The following is a 25,438-nucleotide window of genomic DNA, read 5'->3' as shown; positions in this document are numbered from 1 at the left end:
AAACAGTGGGCAGTAAAACTTCCTAGCACCTTATGTCGCCTTGCTCCTGTGACTACTCTTCGGGAAAGAGCAGAGAAATTAGCATCTATAGGTCTCATACAGAAATGACTTAAAATCAGTGTTGTGGTGCTTTTCATGCTTTCAGAGCAGCTACATGTCCAAAACTGCAGAATGGAACGTGTCTGTCCCGTTGTGTTGAAAACTTCCTGTGCTATTTTTGAGTCAGGTATTCCTGGATTTTTACCTTCATCAAATCTTCGGTGTTAATATTATTGTGTACCTGTAGAAGGTTGGCAACACTTGTTGAGCAAGCAGTCAGAATACAGCCTCACCCCTCAAAAAAAAAAAGAACAGAGAACACTTGTAAAAGTTTTATTAGTAGTGCTAGATTAAACAAAATGCTGTCTATAAATGCAGATGGACTTACATAGGTTATATCTGTGTGAGTAAAATAACCCTGGCAATTGAACAAATCTCACTAACAGGAAAAAATTCCCTCCTGTTAAATACAGGAGAAGAAACGATCTACTGCATTACTCGGGTCCACTAGGTTCACTTAATTTTTATACGGATTTATGTCATCAATGACCAAATGCTGCTGGGGTAAAGAAAAGCCTGTACATGTGTAGAGAATATACATAAATGTGCTGATTGCATTACAGCAAAGAAAAGCCCAAAACCCAAATGGTCCGTAGTTGGAGGTAACATCAGTCTATGAAGCAGTGAAAGGAGTTGAAGAAATCATTTGCTCATTCTCAGGGGTGTGATACCTGAACTTTTACCTTGTAGGGCAAGTCAATAAATGTCTTTTAAATTTAGTATACACTAGAGCGTAAAGTTTGGAGAGTAATGTAGAAGGTAATGAGTTTACTGCACTTGATCTTAGTGAACCTCTTGAAATCTCTTTTGTCCTATATTTTAATTAGGGAAATGTGATTTTGCAAATGAATATGTGCTGCTCACCTTGGAACAAAAAAAAAATCCCTGTCATTCAAATAAATTACTTCAAGCTTTGTCTCTTTTGAAGCACAGCAGTTCATCAAATTCACTGGAAAGATAGTTTCGATTATACCTGTTTGAAATTACTAGTAACTGGCTCTTTTAAAGGCTTATTTCTAAAATCATACAAAGCCTGAAAATCATACAAAGGCAACAGATACAGGGACAAAATTAAACATGGGAGAGCGGTATGTATGTTGCATGGAAAGTATAAAAACCCTGCAAGAGTTTGTTTTGGAAGACCAGTCTGTGGTTCTCAGTATGTTGCCTTTCATCAGTTTCAAAAATAAAGGTATTCAGCTTTGAAAAAGTTTTGCTTGGGTTTTTTTTTTTTTTTTTTCAGAAAAAAAAAGTAGAGAAACAAGTACTTACGCATCATGTAAAATGAAATACTTAAACTTTGAAAGTATGAGGAGTTTTAAAGGGACCAAAAAGTTTCATTTTATTCCATTAATTCCTGTGCTGTGTAGTGAACCTTGTTATAAAAATCTCTTAAACAGACGTTTCAGGTGCCGGTATTCTTGTGTGCTGTGAACCAAAAGCTAATTCAGGTGCATTAAACCCAAAATAGCTTTCTGCTCTGACCCTTCTACTGATAAAGTTGTTTTTTTTTCTCTTTCAAGGTCAGTCCTATGAGATACGGATGCTAGATAATCGGAAAGCTGGAGACATACCAGAGATCAATGGAAAACTGGTGAAGGTGAATTGAAGTTCTCTAGACAATATTACTAATGAACCTCTGCTAGTTGCATATGGAAAGAATAGTTCTTAACCTTGTACTCTGATTCATGGAGAGAGCTGGACCAGCTGATCTGACCAATAAAGAAAATAGGCATGGTGGAACCTAATCCCTAGTTTTGTTGTTTCAGGTTTACTACAAATTAAAAGAATATACATGTATGCATTTCCCCTTTAAGAATGGGTTAATTTCATGTAACTTTAGACAGCTAAAGGTGGGCTAGTCACTTCATGGATCCTTTATGAGGTCTGCAGTCTGATGTGTATTAGATGAGATGAATCTCCACTAAACGTGCCCGTGTCTTTCTGATGAGTAAAAGGAAGCTGTGGTAACAGTGATCTCAAATTTAGATATCTAAAGTTAGGTGAGAGAAATCCAATTGCATGAAGTATAAGAATGAGGCAGACTAAAAACCATCCAATTCATGGTACAAATTATTAAAAGAACTGGTGAAGGGAAGGGGTTTGTTTTTTTTCTTACAAGCATCTGACAATGTTATCAAATTCCCTGAAAAATCTCATTCAGGTATTGGGAAAGAAGGGAAAAACTTTAAAGTCATTTTGACAGTGGTAGGCATAAGTACACCGGAACAATCTGCCTATGGGATGCTTGGTCAGAGGTCATTCCAGGAAGTGTTAAGCACAAGCATAAAACTGGGATTTGTGAGTTCAATTATAGAACTTTTTACAACCTGGCATGTTGACTGTTTTGCCTATTTCCTTGTAACTTTGGGGTGTCTCTCTGCTGTAATGTTATAGGTTCGTATATTGATGATGAGCCATTTGGTAGATAGAATAGGACAAAGTAGAGTAAAAAAGTAAATTTTATCATAGGAAGACATTGTAATGCTTCACCAATGAACTTCACACTTCGAACGCTTAAATACTGGAATCCCAGTACTTTAGCAAAGAAGGCATTTAATGGTGGTGAAAGTGGCTGCAGATATTTCCAAGTTCCAAACCTGCCAGTTTGCAGTGAAAAAGGAGCGGTATGTGTGTGCATGTACACACGCATGCACATGTGCTTTCTGTTTTCTTTGAAATAAAACCGAAGAAATGCAGTGTATCTTGAAGAGGTGCTTCATTTAAACGTTCTTGGATTTTTTGGATGCTTTTATCCCCTTTTAATACAAACAATAAGACTGTAGACTGATGGAAAAAAAATGAGGCAAACTTGTCTACATTTTGTTTGTTCAGTAGCAATTCACGTGTACAGTATTTTTTCCCCTCTGTATAACAAATTACTTTGTGCATTCGTGCAGCAGAATAGAAACATTTCTTCAATATGACTAAGTGCACAGTTGTAGCAGAACTGGTCGTAAAAATAGGTATTGTTGGATAATTGCTTCTAGCTGAATAAAGTTAATCATATCATAGTATTTTTAGATTAATATTTCAGCTAGAATAGTTGGAATACTTTGGAAGTTGTTTATTATTACTGTTAATTAAAATAATAGATATGTGGTAAATATGTGTATAAATACTAGGAAGGGAATTTTCAATTCATTTTATTTCTTAAAACTTTCTACAAAAGTTCACAGAATTCCCAGTGAAAAAAGCCATCAATCTGTATTCACTGGTTTTCTGAACTAAATGAATTCTTTTGTGTTTGTTTTCTAAAATAAGTTGGTGTTGCCTGCACGGTGTTGATACTGTGCTATCAGTGTTGCTCGGTTCAATTCATGCAATTCATAGTGACCTTTGGAGTATGCAATCAGGTGTAATTCTCTTTTGCGTTTCTACCACATTTTCAAATACCTCCTGCTGCTCAGTTTTATTTCTGTGTCCGGGGTTATTTTGGGATACTGATGGTTGCAAAATTTTTTGCTGTAAATAAGTATTTATCAGCACTGAGGCTATTTTGGAATGTTTTAACACTTTATCTTCAGGCTTTTTCTAAACATATAGTAACTTTGTGGCTCATCAGGTGCTTGTTTCCTTCTTTGTTAGAGTATTATAAGAGTTGTGTTCCATGACAGAAGGTTGCAATATACGGAGCACCAGCAGCTAGAAGGTTGGAAGTGGAATCGCCCTGGGGACAGACTTCTCGACTTAGGTATAATTGTTTCTATCTGCTGCCACTGTATGAAATTCAATTTCCAAATTTAAATTGATCATGGTCACATTTATGCTAGGGCTGGTGAAAAAACACAGGCCAGTTTTCTGCGTGCTGCTTTGTCATAGTGTGTATTTTGAATATAAATGTTCTTAATGCTTTCACATTCATTTAAAATCTTTAAATGCAACAGAAGTAAGATTACTCTGCAACCGTATACATTTAGTGATCTTTCTAATTTTGATTACTAAATTTTACAGTAATTAGGAGAACACAGACAAAAGTAACTTTCTCTAGTAGACTGTGGAAATGACACTAACGTGGTTTCTTTATTTTCTGTAACTTTATAATTGTTGTTGCATAAGCTGGGGGCGGGAGGGAAGGGAAAGGAGGAGGAGAATCAAAAAACGCCCTGAAACTCTAGGCACTTTGTATGTTGAGTACTAAGTTTCTTCAGATTAGTCCTGAGAAACTGTTTATGGGCTTATGGGCAAGCCACCAAAGACCACCTTTTTTCATGCTAACTGTGTTTGTTGATGGTAACCTTATATTAAAAATTATTTCTAGTGTTTTCTTGGAAGATGATTATTTTAAAATATATACTACTTATTTTAATATAGATATTCCAATGTCTGTTGGAGTCATTGATATCAAGACAAATCCAAGCCAGCTCAATGCAGTTGAATTTTTGTGGGATCCAACAAAATGTACATCTGCTTTTATTCAGGTTTGAAACTTTACTTGACTGGATGTTTGTGTTTGGTGCCTTTCAGGTCACAAACCGTTGTATATTAACACTATGAGACTGCTTGATTTCTTATTTGTGGGATAGACATTAAATACCAGCTTTGTAAAAAAACCCCACAGGTTCACAGCAACTGTTATTTCTACAAGGGTTCCTAATTAGGTTTTTCAACTTGATTTGAGTTTATACAAGTATCTTTTAAAAATAATTTAAATAAAAGGCTTTCAAAAAGCTCTTTGCGGAAAGCTGCTATGGTTAAAATAGTTAATTATATGGAGTATTAGAATTAATTTATATCCCTCTAAATAACTGTCACTACTATTTTTTATTTTTTTTTTTAGTTGAGACACTCACTGACCTAGAGATGAGCTTCAGCAGAGGCTTAGCTGGAGGATACAAAATGAAAATTAACGTGCTACAAAGGGAGTTTTAAATCAGACGTTCAAAGATGTTTCTTACTATGTCAGTAGGCTTCCTTGTAGTAGGGTTTTTATTATTTATGGAATTGATATTCAGGGCAATTGAACATCCTTTCTCTGGAAATTATTTAGATAGAATATTCAGTTTTGCATTGGAATTTTTAGCTTTTGTCTCAGATCCGTTTCTATTATGAAGAAAAGGTATAAAGTTTGAGGTAGGAGCATTTCTTAGTGAGGCTGCCAAAATAGATTAAGTTCCACATTGTCAGTAAATTAACTTCGATCTGGTGCAATCGAAGACATTTTTTTCTAGTAAGAATTACACAAGTACTAAAATGTAGTCTCCTTGAAGAATTGTGAGAGAAACTATTGAATATTTTTGTTTATGCGCTTCCTTAGAAGTGATAACAGACCGAGGGAAAATGGAACTGATTCTTACTCTGCAAGTGTAGTTCACTTACTGTAAAGGCTAAAGAACAAAGCATAGCAGGACTGATTACGCTTAAAGCTTCAGTTCCCAGTCTATGGTTCTCTGTTATTGATGGCCACAGGAAATAAAAAGATAGTATTGTAGTCATTGAGAGTGCAGGATATGCTATTGTCCATGGTGCGTGGCTTGCTTAAAATTCCGTAAGGAAGCAAAAAAAATTGGGAGCGCTGTCCAGTGAGATTCATCATAACTCTGTTACACTGATTTTTCTCCTTAGATATTCTTTAGGGGTGTTTCTAGCTTATAAACCCAGTCTTCAGGCTGATGTAGCGCTTGAGGCAATTACATACTGATAAAGTCCGCTGACTTGTACAGGAAATTGGGCATATTTGAAAATACGCTGATTTCACATGAGTTTAGAAACTCTTCCAGTCAATGACCTTCTATAGCTTTGATAATATTTATTACAAGTTTATTCTAGCTATAAGGCATTGGACAATAGTGTCTCGAAAAAGTTTTTCCTATATTCATGATAGATATAGCTGTCATCCACATACATTTTTCTTAAGAGCCATCAAGTTCTCATTGAATAAGAATCTATAATGACTTCTGCTTTTTGGAGAGATTTTGGTAACACGCTTGGTTCCCCTCTTCCTTCTCAGCTCAAATGTAATGTTTTTGGCTTCATTTGCATGTGGGCATAAAAGGAACAAAACATTAGTTATGCAGCTTGGTCCTCAGATAGGTTGGGTCATTTGTTATTTGTCCTTAGAAAATGAATATGATGTTAGTAACACATATGAAAATTCATGTCTGGAATACTTCTGAGGGTCCTTTTTGTTTGTTGGTTGTTTTTTTTCAGGTACATTGTATCAGCACTGAATTTACCCCTCGTAAACATGGAGGAGAGAAAGGAGTTCCTTTTAGGATTCAGGTTGACACTTTTAAACAGACTGAAAATGGAGAATATACAGATCATCTGCATTCAGCCAGTTGTCAAATCAAAGTTTTTAAGGTAACAGTAGAAAACATCCTTAACAAGTCTCTCAGAAGCTCTCATAAAGATGGGGGGCATCTTTATATTACTGCTTAACTTCTGAGATCAGATTTCAATTACAGAGCCATTTCCCACCTGCTTTCTTGTTCATGTAACTGTTCATTTTTAGCCAAAAGGAGCAGACAGGAAACAGAAAACAGACAGAGAAAAGATGGAAAAGCGAACTGCCCATGAAAAAGAAAAGTATCAGCCTTCGTATGACACCACAGTTCTTACAGAGGTAAGAAAATAGAATTGCATCTGCTTACTGAGGAGAAAATACATAGATACAGCCTATAACTTAGCTGCAGTCTTGGAAGGGTTGGGGAAGAATTAATTCTACACAAAGATAAGCTTTTTATTTGAGAAACTTGTCCAGTGAACAGCAACGTTAAATTTTAAGGTTTTGTTTAGTAAACTTTCATTTAGATATTTGATACGTGCTTGTATTAAAACAGACTAAGATTGAACGCTATTTACTGACTGTACTGAACCCTAGAGCAAGTCTTTTGGTACAGATCTAAAAACCTTGGAGCTGAAAAGCAGAAAAAAAAAAAGAGGGGGGAATCTAGAATTTAATTGTCTGCCAAATCTGAGCTTCAAAGTGTTACTTTTTGGAGATTACTGAATTTAAGGCCAGAGCCTCAGGTTTTTGCATTTTCTTTTTATTTAAACATCAGTGAGTTCTATGCAGTTTTCTAAAGATTTCGGAAGTTTTTAAAAGGCTTTTAGATCTTTCCTCACTGTATAATGAAAAGAAATTGATCCAAATCTTTGGTGTTTGTCCAGATGAGGCTTGAGCCTATAATTGAAGATGCAGTTGAACATGAGCAGAAAAAGTCCAGCAAGCGGACTTTGCCAGCAGACTACGGTGATTCTCTGGCAAAGCGAGGCAGTGTAAGGGACTTCTGCTTACCTTTTCATTGTGCAAGATACCTTGTGCAGTGTTAGATATAGGAGAAACTTCCATAATATAAACTAAAAATATTTTGATTGCTGTGTCTTAATTTTATGCACTTTTATGTATACCAATTACTCTATGTTTGTTTTCAGCAAAGGAATCCTTCCTAAATCTAACACTTAAACTGTTGCAGAGGGACTGTGTAACTTTTAAAAGTCAAGAGCTTTCCATTTATGTGACTTTAAATTAAATAGCTTTTTGCTTTCCTGTATGTCTGTAATTAGTGGAAGTAAGAACAGTGAAATTTAGCGTTTGTTCCATATTTGTACTTAACATTCAATATAAGTTTCCATGTACATCGGTATTTTTAAAACGCTGTGTAGCGTTGCAGAGGTTGATCGTTAGTTACTGATTTTTCCTTTAGCCATCTACATATTGTGCTCCAAGCAGGTTTAATGCAGTTCAGAAGAGTCAGCTCGTCTTTATGCCATGTGTGTGCTAACCCTGTATGTGCCCCCCAAATGAAACTAACACATAACACTGTGCACTCTTCCTGTCAACGGTTAGCATTGTAGATTCCTCAAATGCTGTTTCTTAAGGTCAATATCATTGAGACCTTACATTTTTCAGATGAAAAACAATCCTGCATCTTCCATTTGGCAAGGTTAAATGTCAATTAATTATGTGACTATGGAAGACAGTTATTTGACTGTTCTTTGAACAGACGTATTGTGCTGACAGCTCTTTCCCAGCAGTGCTTAGGCAATGACTGTCTGACTCTTGTCCCTCAGACATTATTTAGTTTATGATCTGTGAAAGTGATGTATAAGGTTTAGGTTATAACATATTTCAGCGTATGCTTCTTGTTGTTTATAAACCATGTAACTGGGTGGGAGGGAACAAGTGATATTAAGATGGGTTCTTTGGAGGATTTTTTTGTCCCCTGAAACTAAGCACTGAGCTGTCTAAATTTACCGGCTGCTTTTCTTGATGGTTGGTTTTGGTTTTTTTTTTCTTTCTTTCTTTTAAGATGCACCTTTAGCATTCTTTGGCAATGCAGACATTCTTTTATTTCTTCCAAATGGTCCTGGAGGCGAGGTATAAACAGGAGAAAACAGGATTTTATCAGTTTCACTTATAAAGCAGGTCTGAAGCACCTTTCGAAGCTGGTCCTTGGAGGGCTTTCTACTTTCTTTTTTTCCCCATGCTCTCTTCTCTTTCTGCTGTTTTAAGTACTTCGTTGACCGATTATTGCTTATATGAAGAATAATAGAAAAAGGTATTTTAAAAATACATGACAAATCTCTTGTCCAGAATAGGACAAACTGTAGCCAAATGATACCTGAAAGTTGTCTAAACTGTTACTAACTTAACAGTCTCATTGAATACTAGGGTTCAATGGATGGGAGCATTACCCTAATTGTAGTGAAGAAAAATTGAGGCAGGACAGGTAGTACTGGACTTCCAATGCCTTTTCCAAAGGAGAAGGGGTGTGTGTGCTTATTTCTTCACTTCTTGGCTGGGATGAAGGATGATCCACAGACTATTTTGGAATAACAGCTATGTAAGGCTTTCAGGTTCTCTTAATTGTGCAGCTGACTATGCCCTTTTTGCATTTGCCCTTAATACAATTTTATCTTGAGGTCATTTGGTCAGTTTGTTGAGACCATTTTGAATTTTGTTCCTGTAGGATGAAATGCTTTCGGCTGTGCTAATTTGGTATCATTAGCAGATTTAACACATAACCCGTTCCATCATGACAACGATTTTTATAATTAGCAAAATTATTAGAAATCACCAAGCCCATAAAAAAATACCATGAAACGCTATTTTCGCGGTATTCATAGTGAAACCTTGGTAATCACTATACACTCATTAAGTACTAGTTTTAACTGTATAAGTTGAGCATGCAACTTGTTTGCTTGATCTACAACAGGAATGTCTGATCTACATCTTGAAGACCAACTCATTAGCCTTCCTCTCGTGTCACCAGACAGGCTTATTCTTGTGGGCCTTGTAAATATGGACAGGGGATGATGCCTGTTTCTACTTAAAGCAGTTCTGTCCTTGCAAATCTGTCTTCCCAAACATAGCCATCAGAAGGTTTGGCCATTATCAGACTTAACCTCGTGTGCAGTACAGCCATCGCAGAGGGGCTTACACACAAAAACTAAAGACCTGCTTATGAGAATAGACACCGGTTTACATATTGTGTCTTTATGTATGATAGATCACGTACTTCACGTGTGCTAGGAACTACCGCTCCATTACAGAGGGAAAACAGGATTGGTTGGAGTTTTTCTTGTCAAAGTTGAGAGTGTTGGCTGTTACTTTGCCAGTGCGGCTTCCTGGATGCCCAGAAATAGCTTCTTGTTATCTTTTATTGAATTCCAGAAATTTAAGTAGATCCAGTCTGTAGTTCTCCTCCTTTTTAAAGCTGGGTATTGTTATCTTCCTCCTACACCTAAAGTATTGCATAGACTCTTTTTTCTTCCTTATCTTTTGCATCTCATTTTGTATGTTGGCTTTTTTTATTTTGCCCCTCTGAGATTCTGGTGTTCTCTTTGCTGGATATTTCCAGTTTTGTTTCCAGTTTTTGCCTTCTGGACCTCTGAGTGGATACACGGGTGACTTTTATCCAGGGCCATTTTATGAAGGAGGAACTTTATTTTTTTCCTTTCATCCAAATATATAGAAGCTGAGCGTATCTAAAGAAGAAGAGGAAAACCCCCACCAGAATCTCTCCTCTGCTCTGAATTTGAAAAAACAGGCAAATTTGTATTGTGATAGTTAGGCCTTTGCACTTTTTTCTGTCTGTAGTATCTTGGTTGATTTTTGTATTAGTATATATTATGTTACATGTCACAAGCTAGAATATATAAAGCTACAATTTGATTAAACTTGGTCAAATGGTTGTTTTTTGCAGATAGAGCTGATTATAGGGCACATGGAAGTTAGAAGACTTCTAGGTATAGACCTTGAAATAAATTGGAACGTCAAGTTTTGGACATGAAAGATTGGTGTAGAAGTTAAATATTCCCTGTAAGTGACTTAAATTTAGAATATAAAACCTTTTAGAGGCTACGAGAGTCAGAAAGTGGAGCTGGAGCAAAACTAATTTAGTAACAAGCATATAGTATTTCTTCAGTTTATTTCTCTGTACATCTATACTTCGTATAGCGGTATCAGTAGCATACAGGATATGTAGTGTGGGTGACTTCACATTTTGGGAATAACTTCTGCATTCAAAATACTAAGGCCTATATGAGCAAAAGTTTTTTTGCTTTTGCCAACAACAACTGCGGTTGGTTGGGGCAAGAACCCTGTATTTTATAGCTTTCTTGAAAAAGATCTGTCCCATGTATAATAAAATTGCGGCCCTATTCTCTAAAGATGATGCTGTGTAACCAAGTATAATAAGACTAATTTGGAGAACAAACTTTTTTTTTTCATGTTGATTCGGTATTTGAATATAGTATGGAGTTCTTTGCCAAAGTTTAGTTGTACTCTCTTGTAAAGCATGAATTTGGGCAGATTCAGGTAGATTTGAAGTAGTAAGGGAAATGATATTAAACAGTGGCTTAGAATAACTTGAATTTTTGCAATTCTTTAGATGTTAGGAACGTTCTGAGTTTAAATGGTACATATCCTGAGTCTGAAAAGTCATACTTAGATTTCCTGTCTTCCTTTTTAACTCAGTGAATCCATTGGTCAACACTTCATAACTTCATTCAAGTCCTACACAGAAGAATGTCAAAGACGTGAAACCAAAATAATTTCCTCCTTTTCAAGAATTAATTAGTTTGGAAATAAAGGCGTTACTTCCAGACTACAGTTGTTGCATTAGTAGCATTGTATCAGTGTATTAGTAATGGAGGTCAGGCAGTCTTGAGACCTCAAAAACAACTTAGGAATATAAGAAATATCCTGCTCAATCAGACCACGAGTCTGCGGAGTCCAGTGCTCTGTCGCTGGCAGTGGCAATTGCAGATGCTGTTTCAAGAAAAGCTGCAGCAGGGAAGCCGTGCCACTTTCCGTGATCCGTTCCCCCCGTAACCCTCCCAGTGTCCAGAATCGTCGTGCAGGATGTTAGAAACTCTTTTTAGTGTTAATGGATTTGATGCTGAGGAATTTGTCTAATCCTGCTTCTGAACGTGATGGGTTTGTGAAGTGTGGGACAGTTGTGCATGTGAGTGATACCGAAAGCATAAGTAGATTGGGTTAATTGCTGGAAGACACTTGAAGAATATATGCTGTAGCTTTTTTTTTTTTTTTTTTAATGCTAGGCTTCTTTGTTCCTTGAACCTTTCAGAATTAAATTCACAGTGCTCAAATACTCGTTTTCCCTTTATAAGACAAAAGAAAGGAGAACTGAGCCAATGGGCATATTGTAGTAGTATTATTACTACTACTTTTTTTTTTTTAACCAACTGATTCAGTCTCAGTGGATAGTTAGTAACAGTTTTGCTCCAAGAGGAGACAGGGTAGGAAAGTGTGCGTATAGGAGAAGAAAGGCTACTTGCTTTGGGTTGAGATTTTCTTTTTTGAAGTATTTCAAATATGTGTCTTCCTGCGTTTTAAACTCAAGAGTTTTGTGGTGAACAGCTTCAGCTGGGTTTGAAGGACAGCAACATTAACTGTGGGACATGCCTTGGGAACGGCTCAAAAGCTGTTCTCTTGACACCCGTGCATTCTTCCCTGCCCCTGAATTTTAATATATGTTGAAGAGGATCTTGTAATGGAATAGTGGCTAAGGATGTACAGCTTGCATCGGTGTGTCTAGATAAGTACCTTGCATTACAATTTAGGGAGAGAATGTCAGAAAACTAAAGAAAATGAATTACGCTTTCAAAATATGTCAGAAGAGCAAAGTTAACATTATTATGTTGAGCTTTTATTTTTTGGACCACGTAATTAGGGAATGAAGGCCTGTTTTAACTACTTGTAATATAACATCTTTGAGATTAATGTTAAAATGAGTTTGAGGAGAGAAGCAACAGATGGGAATATACAGAACAGGAGGAAGAGTAGGTAACGCTAGAAGGTCATAGAAGAGCACGCTTTGTGGGGATGGCACTGCTTGCAGTCTAAAGGGTGGCTTTGACTATGTAATCAAAGACAGCGACTAGCAAAAATACTGATTTGAATCAGATCTCAGACAGATGAAGAATTTACTATTTTAAAAATTTTAAAAATTGTATGCACTATGCTGGGGAACTTGCAATCTTACTCTGACGACTGAAGACTGGAGTCAAGCAGAGAAATGTTGTTTACTGTTTTACAGAGAATTGCGACTGGTATTGCACTCATTTACTGTTTCCCCCAGATAATGAAAGGGTCTTTCAACACAAAAATTATTGAAACAAGTTTCCATTAATATTAGGTCATAATTGTTCCCCTCCCTCCTCTTCTCCCCTGCAAGGCTATGATATAATTCTGGAAATTTCCTTACAGGGTATTTAGCTGGTGCATGATAAGTATATCAGAAATCTTTGTTGTTTTAACAGGCATGGGCTTCGCTTACTTTCTCTTGGGCAACTTGCTTGTTTTAATCCTGTCTGTCTGTCTGTCTTTGAACATACCAAAATCTGTTTGTTTTCTATTTTTCTTTAAAATACTGAATTTGCAATGGTATTTGAAACACTAAAAGCCAGTCTTATTTTGAAAGGCTTTTACCATGGTGGCTTAAAAAATACCCAAAAAAGACTGACTAAAGTGGACAGCTGGCTCCTAATATACTTGTGATGACTTAAATTTATGTATAAAAATTCCAGTTTACCAAGCATTTTAGAGAAAGCAGGACATGTAAGCCATCATTTTAGTCCGGCAGGAAATAAAAAGCTTCAATTCCCAAAATTTCTACTGAAAATTCCATTTGTATGTAATAGCTGTCAGGGCAAATACATTAAATTTATCCACGAGGTGAAATCTAGCTTCATAGGTTTACTTGGTATTGCTGAATGCCTATTGTCAAGTTAAAACAGCCCCTTCATCCATTTTAGGATGAAAGAAGTTTTTTCAGCAGGTGCCTTGGGGTTGGTTGGTTGGTTTGTTTTAAACTGAATAATCTGTACAGATCTTCTGTCAGTTCCACCACTAATACCTTCACTTTGTTAACAGAAGACAGTATAAATAGAGTCTTCTTCAAAGAACAAGATAAAAGAAAACTGATTTTTACCTGGAATATCTGCATGTAATGTGTGGGATGGAGGGAATCTTTATTTGGAATTACAAATCAGAATTCTCTGTGGAGAAAAACCGTGGCTTTAAATGAAAGAACTGTGCATCAGAATAAGAAAAGTATTGTCAAGAGAAACTTAAGTTTTAATTCTTTACCTTTAGTGCTCACCATGGCCTGATACTCCTACAACATTTGTAAACAACAGTCCTACTCCTGCTCCAACTTTTACCTCTGCTCAACATAATACCTACAGTGTCCCAGACAGGTAGGTTTCTTTTCTGTATCCTAATTAAAGATAACATTTTAAAATCAGGCTTATGCAAAACCCAGCAGTAATCTTTACAAGCTTTTCAACAGAAATTGTATTGGTAAAAACATTTTATATTGGGGCATTAATTAAACTACTCTTAATTAAACTTGGGTGATCGAGGAACGATTTACAGTGATAGCGTCTGGTCTATATATTTTTGTTTTGTCTGCCTTGTATTTTACTACCTGTTCCTCAGTCACTCTTTAAGACAGATAAGTGGCCATAAAACCTCCTGTGAGTGGTGGCACAGCTGCTTCTCCAGTTGATAAAGAATACACAGAAACCAGATGACTTTTATATAGAAGGGTCATCATCTTTCTCATGAATTTAACTGAAGTTTCACTCCATGCAGTGTTTGATTTGTCTTTCAACAGTGATTTTTATTGTTTTGGGAATTTCAAGTTATTTTTCAGCAATGCTTTGAATATGTTAATATTTTGCTTAATAAAATTCTAGTAATACTTTGGTTTTTTTATTATTATTTTTTTTTAAATCTGTAGCAATTCTTCTTCCCCAAATCATCAAGGAGATGGAACTTCTCAAGGGTCTGGAGATGTGAGTGTTTGCTTTCTGTTATTGAGCATGGCTATATTTGTGTCAGAACATTTGATTTATACATACCTTGATATTAATAGGTACTGAGGAAGTGTTTGACTGTGGGAGGTTTTTTAATGGTTTTGGATTTTTTTAAATATCCAAATTATCATTTTCAACCTTGTTTCTTACAGCAGCTTCATCCTTCAGCCACAATCCAGGAAACTCAGCAATGGTTGCTCAAGCATAGGTTCTCGACCTATACACGGCTTTTTTCAAATTTCTCAGGTACTTATAGTTTACTTTTTTATTTAAAGTCTTTCTTTGTGTTAGTGAGCAAGTTTTGTGTGGGAAAATAATTCTCTAAAACCAATATGGCATCAATATTTATTGCAATTTACTAATTTGCTTATTAAATGTTCAGTTTGCATTGTAAGGCTGCTTTTTCTAGTTGCATTTTGCACAAACTCATGCTAGAACCCCAAAGGGAAGCGGAGTTCTTTTTTTTGTGATGAGAGTTCACAAAATCATTTTAACCTTGATGAGTCCTTTGAGAAAAAGGAATGAACGTGGTGTGTGTCGGGCCTTATTTTGCTGTGCTGTTTCCTAATGGCAGCCGCTATGGAGTGATCTCAAAGAAAGTGCAAGAAATTGCTAAAATCAGATCCATGCCAGATCTTTTCTTAGGAGTTAGATTTACTCATAGTATATGAAGCTTTCGTCCTTTCAAACTCTGAAGCTGTTAATAGTTGTCTTATTCAAAGAAATGGGAAATGATTTTTTGTATTGAACTCTGCTTCAATGCCATGCAACAGGCACCTTTACCTACACCTATTTGTCTATTTTTTTTCATTTCAGCAGAATGTCCAGTTGCTCTTCCTTAAATATGTGTCACTGTAGTTTCTGCTATGTGTAGGGAAGCAAGAAATGGCAATAGCTGCACCATCTGGGGCTGTTTTGCTCTTTGCTTCTTCAGTCTTCCATGTAATTGTGCAGAGGGGGATGTCACAGTACACGCCATGAGTAAAATTCCTTCTCAGTTTTCTTTGGTGTGACACATGATGAGGAGAATCTTCGTGCTCTCTGCCTCTTAGCTTAGCTCATGCTACTGCTAGAATTCCCTTCGTACCAGGCATCTTCCCTGGTCAAGACCAAACACACAGATTCTCTTCATGTGGCGTTCTTGAAATATGTAAGACTCGAAGTTTTGTCTGTCCTGTAGCTAATTAATTCTGTTTGCTGCTGCCTAATGTTTTCTGCCGAAAATTCATACTCTCTTCTGCTAGGATATATACGGGTTCTGAGAAATAAGCTCACATCCAGCCTTTCTGAACAAGTTGTGAAGGTGTCATCCAACCCTAAGAAAGGAAGTTCTGCAATCTCCTGATAATGACTGAGCCAGTATTTTGCAGTACTTTCCTCAGCAAACCGTATGGAAACATGGTGTTGATAAAAATTATTTATATCTAGTTCTGGTGACATCAATACGGGCAGCAATAACTAAAATTTTGTAAGCTACTGCTAATAATAATATAGCAATATAATAAAAACAACTGAAATTTTGAGACCCCAGGGGTCCACGATGTTTTCCTATGCGCAGGCAGGAGGACTCCTCCAAGGCCTTGAGATGGTGCTGAGGCCTCAGGAAAAACTGCAGCTTTTGGTACATAAGAACATGGTTTTTTTGAGGAAAAAAACCCCAAATTAGTATATATCATATGTAAGAACCCCATGGCACTATTAGCTGTCTCAGCAAGAAGTTGGTGCCGTCCTGGGTTTCCCTCCTTGGTGTGGCTCAGTGCAGCTTCTAGCAAAGCGACCTGTTCTCATACCTCAGTGGGCAGTACGGCCACAAGCTTCCCCGCACCCCACAGCATCTACCAGCTCATCACGACTGACACGCTAAGGCTCCTTACTTAATCAGTGACATGATGATTTTATTTTAAGTAGCATGGGCCTAATGGAAAAGCACAGTATTTTATAGTCAACCCTTGCACTGTTGGAAATTCAACATTTATTCTTCTGTTGCTGGTTACTTTTTGATCTGTGCTTTTCATATATTGTCATTGCTAAGATTTATCCATAAACTTTAGTACCAAATTCCTAACACAGACGCTTGGAAAACTTTTAAAATTTTTCTTCTCTTTCATTATTATCTTTATAATAAGTCAAATACTACCTGGCTGATAGATTTTCTTTGAAGCTAGAGGTGTAGTGTAGCTTATAATTATACTTCTTCGGGTGTGGTAGGTTTTTTTATTATAGCATGTAAGAGGTATGACGACAAATTATTTTTTTCTGAATTTTAGCTATGCATTGCTAGATTGTCTGTGGAGTATTTTCATGAATAAGGACTATATTTCCCCCCCGGCCCCGCTCATTTCCACTCATCTATTACATTGATTTTTCAGACTGTTGTTTTCTTTGTTGGCACTTATGCTGCTTCTAAGCAGCATGCTTCCTTCCATTTTGTGTTTAGATCTGCTTAATATCGTTTATGAAGCTTAATTTGCTAAAGTAAACGTGCTGGGAAACAGAACACTTATTCCCAGGGTCATTTAAAAAAACCCACCTGCTTTTGGATGGAAGTATCCCACAACCTGGATTCACCCCATGGGCTGCTGATGTACCGATTTGAGCACACTGATTTAGTTACGCCAGCCGTTAGCAGTATCCTGCCTAAATGAGTGCACTGTAATAACTTAAGTGCATAGAGCACATGAGGTATTAGTCAAATGCCTGGGATGATGCGTTGAGTGAGAAATCATCAAATATCTGCTCTGTGTTTTCTATGTGTTTAAAATGCACTAACCCGGGTGTCAGTTAAAATGTTGAGCCATTTAATTAATTGTCTGGATATAAAACAGTCATCTGTCTCTACAGAAATTGTGGGCCCTGCAGACTTCTTACTTTTCCAAAGATGTGAACACCATCAAGTGAAACTAACCGCCTTTGGAAATTCGGTCACTTTTTCTTAGCGCTGGCTAGTGCCTGTTCTAAATTTGACTTGCTTGTTTGGGTTTGCAGGATTCCATTTTTACAGTGGTGGAGTTTGGTATTCCTAGTTTAAATGAACATACAATTTATTTTAAAAAGTGTAGGCGTTCTAAAATAATCTTGGTAAAATCCTCCCGTGTTTCCCCAGGTGCTGATTTATTAAAGCTGACAAGAGAAGATCTGGTACAAATCTGTGGTCCAGCCGATGGAATTCGGCTATATAATGCACTGAAATCCAGGTAATATGCTGAATGTGAGGTCGAGCGGGGTTTTGTTCTGTCATTTACTACAATCCCCCCTCAGTAGAATGGGGGGATGTGGGAGGTCGGTGTCGGGATGGGCCTCGATGCCTGTGAGAGCAGGGATTGGCAGCAGTTATGTTTAAAGAAGAGCCTTCTGTGCACGGGGGCAGCCCCCGATGAGATGCAGGCACTGACGAGTTCAGAGGTGGGCTGTAAAACGGGTACCAAGGCAGTTGGGCACTGGCTGTTTCTTGAAAACAGGTGGATTGGTAGCCAAGACACAGAACTTCTCATTTAGGGGAGCCAAGAACAACCCGAGGCCTTTTGAGGTTAGAGTTGTTTGGGCGCGAACACAGGAGCATCCCAGCAGCTCTGTCTGATTCTGAGCAAAGTGGGTGTTTGCTGCCATTGACCTTTACCAGAAGCGTCATTGTTACTCAGTAGTTTTCTTCCAGGATTTCAACAGGCCGCGTCTGGATGAACTCGGAATTGATTGAAGTTTTGTTAAAATGTAGCAGCATCTGAGAGACCACGTAACATTATAGTAATTTTTATTCTTTTTTGGTCAGTGAAAGAAAACATTTCAAGTATGCTATTAGGCACAACAAATCTACATTCGTGGCGTATCGGTTTCCATATTTCCAGGGCGAGTGACCTTTTCTCTGATGAGCGATTTGTTTGAATTGCAGGTCTGTTAGGCCCCGTTTAACAATCTATGTCTGTCAGGAGCCATTAAGGAGCATACAACTGGAGAGACCAGATGCAGGCAACGGTGATAGCAGCAATGGTGCAATATACGGTATGTATGGCACACCATTTCTGTGTCTTAAAAAGTCTAAAAGATAGATGGGAGGGAAAAAAGAACAGCGAGGAGGCTGAATTAGTGTTGCTGGTGTACAGAGAAACTATAGGAAGCTGTATTCAGAACAACATTGCTGTTCTGACACTGCACGGGATGAACAGAACCTTTAAACCTCTCAAGGTTAAATCATTGATTTTTTTTTTTTCAGTCCACTGATAAAGCTAACTGTAGTTACATGGTAATTAATGGAGGAGCTCTCAAACTAGCTGTGCTGTGTCGTTACAAGGTATAAACCAGATAAACGTAGGTGGCGTGTAAAAGCTACGTGCAAATAAAACACTTAGATTCTTTCCCATTTTCAGTAAGGTTTTGCTGTCGTTTTCTCTGCAACTGAACTAAAACTGGTAGAGCTTGAACAGAAAAACAGCCAAGCAGTGTATGGGGTGGGATTTTAGTATTGTTCTCCTGAGAGATGGCTGTTGTTTCAACACAGATGGGAACTTCGTATTTCATGGTAAATTCCTGTCAATCTTACGATTAAGAGAATGGAGCTATTTGAAATGATTCTTTTATTGCTCTTTGCTTTGAGGGAAGAGACCTCCCTCCCCAGCCAGCTGAAATCTGTGTAGGCTGCTGCTGGAATAGTAGTTGTGTATTTTCCATGCAAGAATTGAGGTGGAGGAGGATCTGCAAGTAGGATACTGTCTCTGTCAAATACATATTGTCCTTCTGGATATCTTCTGTCTTTGGTTTGGGATGGAAGAATGTGCAAACATGGAGCTGCCAAGGGCTTCTAGCACTATCAAATAAAGCTATAGAGCTGTAAATACGGCATCAAACCGAACAGCGACTTTGTCTTACTGTTCTGTTTGTTTGTGGTGTTGTATTTTCCCCCCCGCTGCCCTTCAGCCCTGAGGTGATCTGCAGGAAATTTATTCAGACATTTGAAAAAGCTTTTCTTTACCCCAAAAAACCTACATCCCTATTTAACGCAGCAGTGTAGTAGCGTAAGTCAGACATGTTACCTCCTTCTTTTGAGAAGGTCCAAAACTACGTCCAGAGTCACCTTTAGGTGACTCTCTAAAGATCCATTTACGTCTGTTTGATGTGACTGTGCCTTTTTGTGCAGGGTACAGGGAAAAATGTGGAAGTTACCTTCGGTGTGGGAGCAAAGAGAAGCCTCCCCCGTGTCAGAGGGCTGTGCTTAGGGCTTTGCCTTGAGAGAAAAGGCAGTTCATGCTTCCGAGTGAGAACAGGGGGAGAGTAAAGTAAAAGGTTTCTAGCTTTTAAGATTTTTTTTTAAAGCCAGGGTATAAACAAGTTCAGATTTTTTGCATGTACTTACTTGTTATCAATTAGTACTATGCTCATTTACATAATTTTTTTCTTCTAGTTTATCATGCAATCTACTTAGAAGAAATGGCAGCCTCAGAAGTCACTCGCAAGCTCGCTTTGGCATTTAATATTCCTTTGCATCAGATCAACCAGGTTTACAGACAGGGTCCCACAGGTATCCACATTCTTGTTAGTGATCAGGTAATGCAAATTTCATTTTCTTGACAAATTTTATTTATGAATTAAATAGAATGGAGGATATTCTCATGCTTTCTTCATCGCCTTTTTTGTTTGATAATGGAACCTACTATTTTCTGACCTTTAGAGTATTTTTTTCCTTTCCATTAAAATAAGCAGAATGATCTTTAAATGTCACTCTTCCTCTACCTGAACAAATTCAAATTATGAGGAGAGAAAAACAACTGGTCTATACAGTTCTGAGATGCTGCAGTAATTGCTTAGTATGTATTTATTTTGAACATGCCCAGAGGCAGGAAGTGTTTAAATACCGTTGAAGTCGGCTTACTCAAGCATCTGCTATAAATATTTAGAGTTCCAAAACCACAGCCAACAGTAATAGGCTCCCGACTGGTTCTCACATGATTAACAAGCGGTATTTTGACAGTAATGCATTTTAATTTAATTTGGTTTTTGCTTGTCACCATTGGACATTGGTTGAAGAAAATCAAAATATGCAATTTCTTAGAAAAGGCTGTTTAATATCTGATGTATTTATTTCTGGCATCAGTCACGCTCAGGAGGGTTTCAAAACATTTTTTTCTTTTTCGTAGATGGTTCAAAACTTTCAAGATGAGAGTTGTTTCTTATTCACCACAATAAAAGGTACAGTGTCTTTTCTGACAGTTAAAAACGTAATTGTTTATTCCACCAAGGAGCCTTCCTTAAAGCAGAATGCTAGTCCAGCGAAACCTCCCCAGGCAAAGAGTAACGGCGGTTCCAGTGAAGGCCGACGGGCAAAAACCAGTATCTGAATTAAAGTAGTGGCAGAAAGTATCCCCGAGTTCCTCCTCTCTCAGCCAGACGTTTCAGGCTCTGCACAGCACCGCAGTCTTTTCTCCAAGCTTCCAGTTCAGAAGCAGTACAGCACCCGTGCAGATGCTACCTACAGAAACTGCCCCAGCTGTGAACAATTTCTAATTGCGTCTTCAATTGCGATGTCTTTGCTTCAGCCTAAGAAGGACCCTTTTAAAAGCTATGGTTTTGCTGTACATGAGCTGCATTTTTAAAGTCCACTTCACTTCATCAGCATCTTACGTTGAAACCAATTGTTCTGTGTAGCATAAAATCTATTTACATGGTTTGTGATTGTTAGAGACCCGTTTGTCTCAGTCGTTAAAGCCTTTCGGTGGTACCGCTGGCTTCTAAGCCTAAAATCCACAGGGGCGCTTTTTTTTTTTAACATTGTTTCCTTTGGCTTTCTAGTTTAAGGTTGAGCATCACCAAATAGGTGATTAAAAACATATACTAAGGATTTATATTGGTCTTGCAGCAGTTTGTTACTTTGTATGATACTAAGTGTCACTGTCAAAATGAGGCGCTTTTAATGCATAACACAAAGAGTTCAGAAATAACTGCAAACCAAAGAGATTTCCAAAAATTAGTTATTCTTCAAGCGTTTGCCCCGAGTGGCAGGTTACTGATATTTCACGTTTCAAGTTTAATATTTTGTAGTAGTAATGTACCACTTCTACACAGTAAAAACTAAGTCCAGACTTGGATGTTTTGGCGTGCTGGCTAGTCCGTTTATGGTTCTATATATGAAAGACTGACAGGTTTTTTGTCTTTTTCAGCTGAAAATGGTGAAGGCTTCCATATAATTTTGAAGTGACGTCACACGATTGTTAGACTGATCCTCCAACGCAGAATGCAGTCCTGCCTAAAGATTATGAAGATCATCCAAAAACCTTAGGATCTAACTTCAGCGTATAAGATGTTTCATATTGAAAACACAAAATGACCTTTCTAACGAGCTGTTTGATAGGTGAACTTTCTTATCACTGCCATAGCTAAGTGTCCTCATGAGAGGTATAACGCCATGACAGCTTACGTACAGGCATGGAAGACAATGTAAGCAAAGGTGCTTGCCCTTCACTGAAATAAGGCAAATTACGGCCAGTAGATACGGTTTCTAGAAGCGAAGCACTCGTTGCTTCTCTATTACCTGTATCCAGTTGGAGATGAATGTAAACTTATTCTGGGGCATTTACCTTTCTGTGCCAGTTTGTCTATTACTTGCTTGTACCTTATGCTGGTTTTATTTTTTTGATGTTAGCAGAGCACATATTAATCTGTGTGGAGATGAGTAGTTAAGCTGATAGTGATCAGGTTGTCGGGTCTTTGAGAGTAAAGCTGTCAAAACAGCTTCCCGTGTAAATTGTGTATAAGAGTGTATGTAAGAAGTGTAAATGCCAGAACAGGGCTTTTAAGAAGCCCGAGACAGATGCAATATATGCATGCAGCAAACTGCATTATCAATAGTACCTTATTGGAGGGATTAATATAAATCCTATGGGGTACCAAGTAATTGTGTTTTGCTTTAACAAATTTAATGGAGAATAATTGCCTATGCATCCTTTATGTTTAGTTTCCTAGGTTCTCTGCGGAGCACTGCTGCAGTTTAACTCTTTTTGCTTGTAAAATTGTGGGTTTAAAAATACTAGCAGTGAGAGGTGGATTTTTCTGACTTAGTGGAATTACGCTGACGAGGGAGGATGACCCACTGGCACCACGGGGCTGTCATCGCTTTCAGCAACATCAAATGAATTGCTTAAGAAACACTAAATATACACCATTTCTGTCTCCTTCCCAGCAGGTAAACGCCTTGCTGTAGTTGCTGTTATGGACAAGTATCTCACCTTTTCTGTTGAGCTTTCCTCGCCCTCCCATCCATACTGTACAACTGCTACAGTGCCTCTTCCATATGACCAAATATTTACTACTTTTCTTTGAAACATGCAATGTGCTTTTTTTCAATAGTTTGGGTATTTCTTGTACAGACGTGGCACAGCATTTCCTACCTTGACATTAAGTTCCAACTGGTTAGGTACGTCGAGGGGAATATTGCAAAAGGTATGAAGTGACGGTTTCGTAGCTGTCCTTTTTTTTTGGCCTTTGACAAGTTCCACCTTCATCTCTGGCTTAAAAGCTTGGGAATAGTTTGCTTTTTATGCTGCAGTGTTCAATGTAAACAACTACTACAGCACGTAAAAAAAAAAAAGCAACTTTGATTTTTTTTCTTCATTCCCTCTTTTCATAACTGTCTCAAGTGCTTAGCAAAAAAGCTTCTTAAAGCTGTAGCATTTTGAAAACTTAAATTCATCAGAGCTAGAGTTTCTTTCCTATTTTTATTTTTTTCTGCACTGAAAGTAAAATTTTACTACGTACTTTTAAACATTTCTGCCTATGAGTTGTTCATCTTTGGGTATTGTTTGGTCCTAGTATTTTCTTGAACTGACACTTGTGTCTTTTCAGCTCACACCATATTCAAATCCAAATGTTTTATAAAAGCGGAAAAATCCTTGATTGAAAAGTATCCAAATACCTAATTTTAAAGAATATTGAAAGTTGTACAGTAGTTTGTCCAGCTCACTTGAAATTGGAATTAAATTATGGCACCAGCAAATTGCTTTTGTTTTTTAATAAGATGTACACATTTCAATTTAAGTATAATAAATGTTTTTCAATAATTTTGTAAATGTGCTTTTCTTTTTGTTTACTTCCATTTTTTTCCCCCCAACACATCAGAGAGACTTCTGTCATTCAGATTAATTATATTAACTGCGATAATGGTAAGTAAAGGTAAATAATGGAAGCAAACCAGCCCTGGTTTATCCTGCCCCCAACGCACGCACACACACGGCTCTTCTGCTTCTAATGGAAAACTTAGTTACGTGTGAAATAATTGAAACAAATTCAAATTTGACATCAGCTGATTGTTTATTTAAGTAAGTGTCCTATATCAGAGTAGGTTCCATTTTGGTTTTTGTACATCTTTAATGCCATAGACTTACAAGGTTCATTATGTTCTTAAAAAAAAAAAAAAAAAAAAAGAGCCACCAAAAGGCAACACATCGCGACACGCTGGTACCCACGACTTTCCTGGTACGCTTGAGAATAAAATCTGCTTGAACCTTTCCCTTGCAGCAATATCTTACTGAATCTCTAAAGTATGATTGTAAGAACACTCCGCCGCTGCTCTGCAAAACAAGCCCCTCCTTGGCTGCTTTTGTAGTAGTGAAGAACCCCAGGTACTGCGCTCTCAGCTGGAGTTCAGCCTCCACGGTGAGGTTTTAGTTGATGGTCCCCAGCGTCTGTGTAGGTGTGAAGCATGAACACAGGACAGCTGCTCTTGTCCATAAAAGTCTCTTAACGACCGGTCACACTCCTCTTAAAAAGTAGCTTAAAATTTCGGGGGGAAATTGCAGTACTATCCAGCTGTAGCTTCTCCAACTGCTTTTTAAGCCAGTATTTCTATTAATTTTCAGTAAACACACGGGCCCTGAACTCTTAAAACATACACACACACAATCTTACACAAAAAAGCTTTCCAAACTGTTGAGTAGTTTATCTCAGATAATTAAGTTGCTTAATATAAAAAAGTTTACCTAACCCTCTAGCACTGAAAAACTAAGGATGAAAGCGTGGCCTTAAGATTTAATACATAGATTTTATTATTATTATCGTTTGGAAGTTGACAGCTTCTTAAATAACTCAAATGTGAGGAGTTTGGCTTTCCGCGTTTGAAAACCACAGGTTTGGTTTGGTTCAACTCCCGCCTACAGATTTCTTTGCCCGCTGCTGGCTGTGTCCCTGAAACGGGTGGGACAAACAGCTTGACTCAAATCCCTCGCTCCATCCTCGTCCCTGTGACTGACCCTGGTCTCCACGCTTCACCTGTAGGAAAGCAGGAGTAACACACGCCCCCCTCTCGCTCGAGCCGCTGCATCCTTCCCTCCCAGGCGGAGGAGGTAACTGAGGACACACAGGACTGGCGTTATGGTAAGCACCATGTATGAGTGTGGCAGCCGATGACGGTAGAGTGCACGAGCTCTACCACAGTGGATTTCTCACCCCCTTTAAAGGCTGATGGCATAGGGCATCACACGTGCTTCGGTGACGGGCAAGCTTTGTACTAACACAGAGTTCAATTGAACCAAGCTCAAAAACTTGGAAAGAATATAGTTACCTTACCTTTAGACATTACCTATTATGTCCTTTGTATGTAATTAAATACGAAGCAGAATCATGAAAAAGTATAAGCTGTTTTGCTATAAGAGCTCATGATTACCTTGCGGTTTTTTTGGTCAACATCTGCTAAAGCTGATTTGTCCTTAAACCTGATCTTGACTCTGTGGTGTATAGTACAGAACAGCAGGTTCGGTTCCTTGGTGCGATGGACTCGAGCCCCGCGTCAGGCTAGAACTTCACACTGAATCGTGCGCACAAATGCAAATTAACTTCCAAGTTTAGTGACCTTGTCACCAAGTAGCTGCTATGCTGAAATGCCCCCACATTTTACACGGTACTTCTCATGCCAACAACAGAAGGAAGGAGTTACTAATACAAACCAAAGCAGCACCAACTTAATCCACAGCTGCACATTACGTTAAGATTTTTTTACCTGGAAAAAAAAAAAATGCTTTTCTTGTCACAAAACTGGATGACCAAAACACCACCATTAGGACTGTCAGGA

General features: G+C 37.8%; 2 protein-coding genes across 6 annotated transcripts in view; one reads left to right on the top strand and one right to left on the bottom strand.

Annotated features, from left to right (window-relative positions):
- UBP1 (upstream binding protein 1) overlaps positions 1–22,188 on the top strand; it is a 56,238-nt gene extending 34,050 nt beyond the window's left edge. For 2 of the 5 annotated variants that reach the window (XM_063325451.1, XM_063325453.1), the window contains 14 exons: positions 1,623–1,699; positions 3,688–3,793; positions 4,414–4,520; positions 6,250–6,402; positions 6,554–6,664; positions 7,213–7,320; positions 13,667–13,770; positions 14,316–14,370; positions 14,544–14,637; positions 17,495–17,585; positions 18,278–18,387; positions 19,784–19,926; positions 20,517–20,568; positions 21,537–22,188. In XM_063325451.1, the coding sequence (XP_063181521.1) occupies positions 1,623–1,699; positions 3,688–3,793; positions 4,414–4,520; positions 6,250–6,402; positions 6,554–6,664; positions 7,213–7,320; positions 13,667–13,770; positions 14,316–14,370; positions 14,544–14,637; positions 17,495–17,585; positions 18,278–18,387; positions 19,784–19,926; positions 20,517–20,568; positions 21,537–21,574 (1,349 nt within the window). In that variant the 3' untranslated portion in view covers positions 21,575–22,188. The remainder of the gene's footprint in view (positions 1–1,622; positions 1,700–3,687; positions 3,794–4,413; positions 4,521–6,249; positions 6,403–6,553; positions 6,665–7,212; positions 7,321–13,666; positions 13,771–14,315; positions 14,371–14,543; positions 14,638–17,494; positions 17,586–18,277; positions 18,388–19,783; positions 19,927–20,516; positions 20,569–21,536) is intronic. The other 3 variants (XM_063325454.1, XM_063325455.1, XM_063325452.1) reach the window with 2 other exon arrangements.
- A 2,633-nt stretch (positions 22,189–24,821) lies between these two features.
- Positions 24,822–25,438, bottom strand: part of FBXL2 (F-box and leucine rich repeat protein 2) — a 55,520-nt gene continuing 54,903 nt past the window's right edge. Inside the window, exon 16 of the mRNA XM_063324072.1 lies at positions 24,822–24,877. Coding sequence (XP_063180142.1) covers positions 24,822–24,877 — 56 coding nt within the window. The remainder of the gene's footprint in view (positions 24,878–25,438) is intronic.

Source organism: Chroicocephalus ridibundus, chromosome 2 (assembly GCF_963924245.1).
Source record: "Chroicocephalus ridibundus chromosome 2, bChrRid1.1, whole genome shotgun sequence".
Classification (NCBI taxonomy): Eukaryota; Metazoa; Chordata; class Aves; order Charadriiformes; family Laridae; genus Chroicocephalus; species Chroicocephalus ridibundus.
This window is presented reverse-complemented; position numbering and strand designations above follow the sequence as displayed.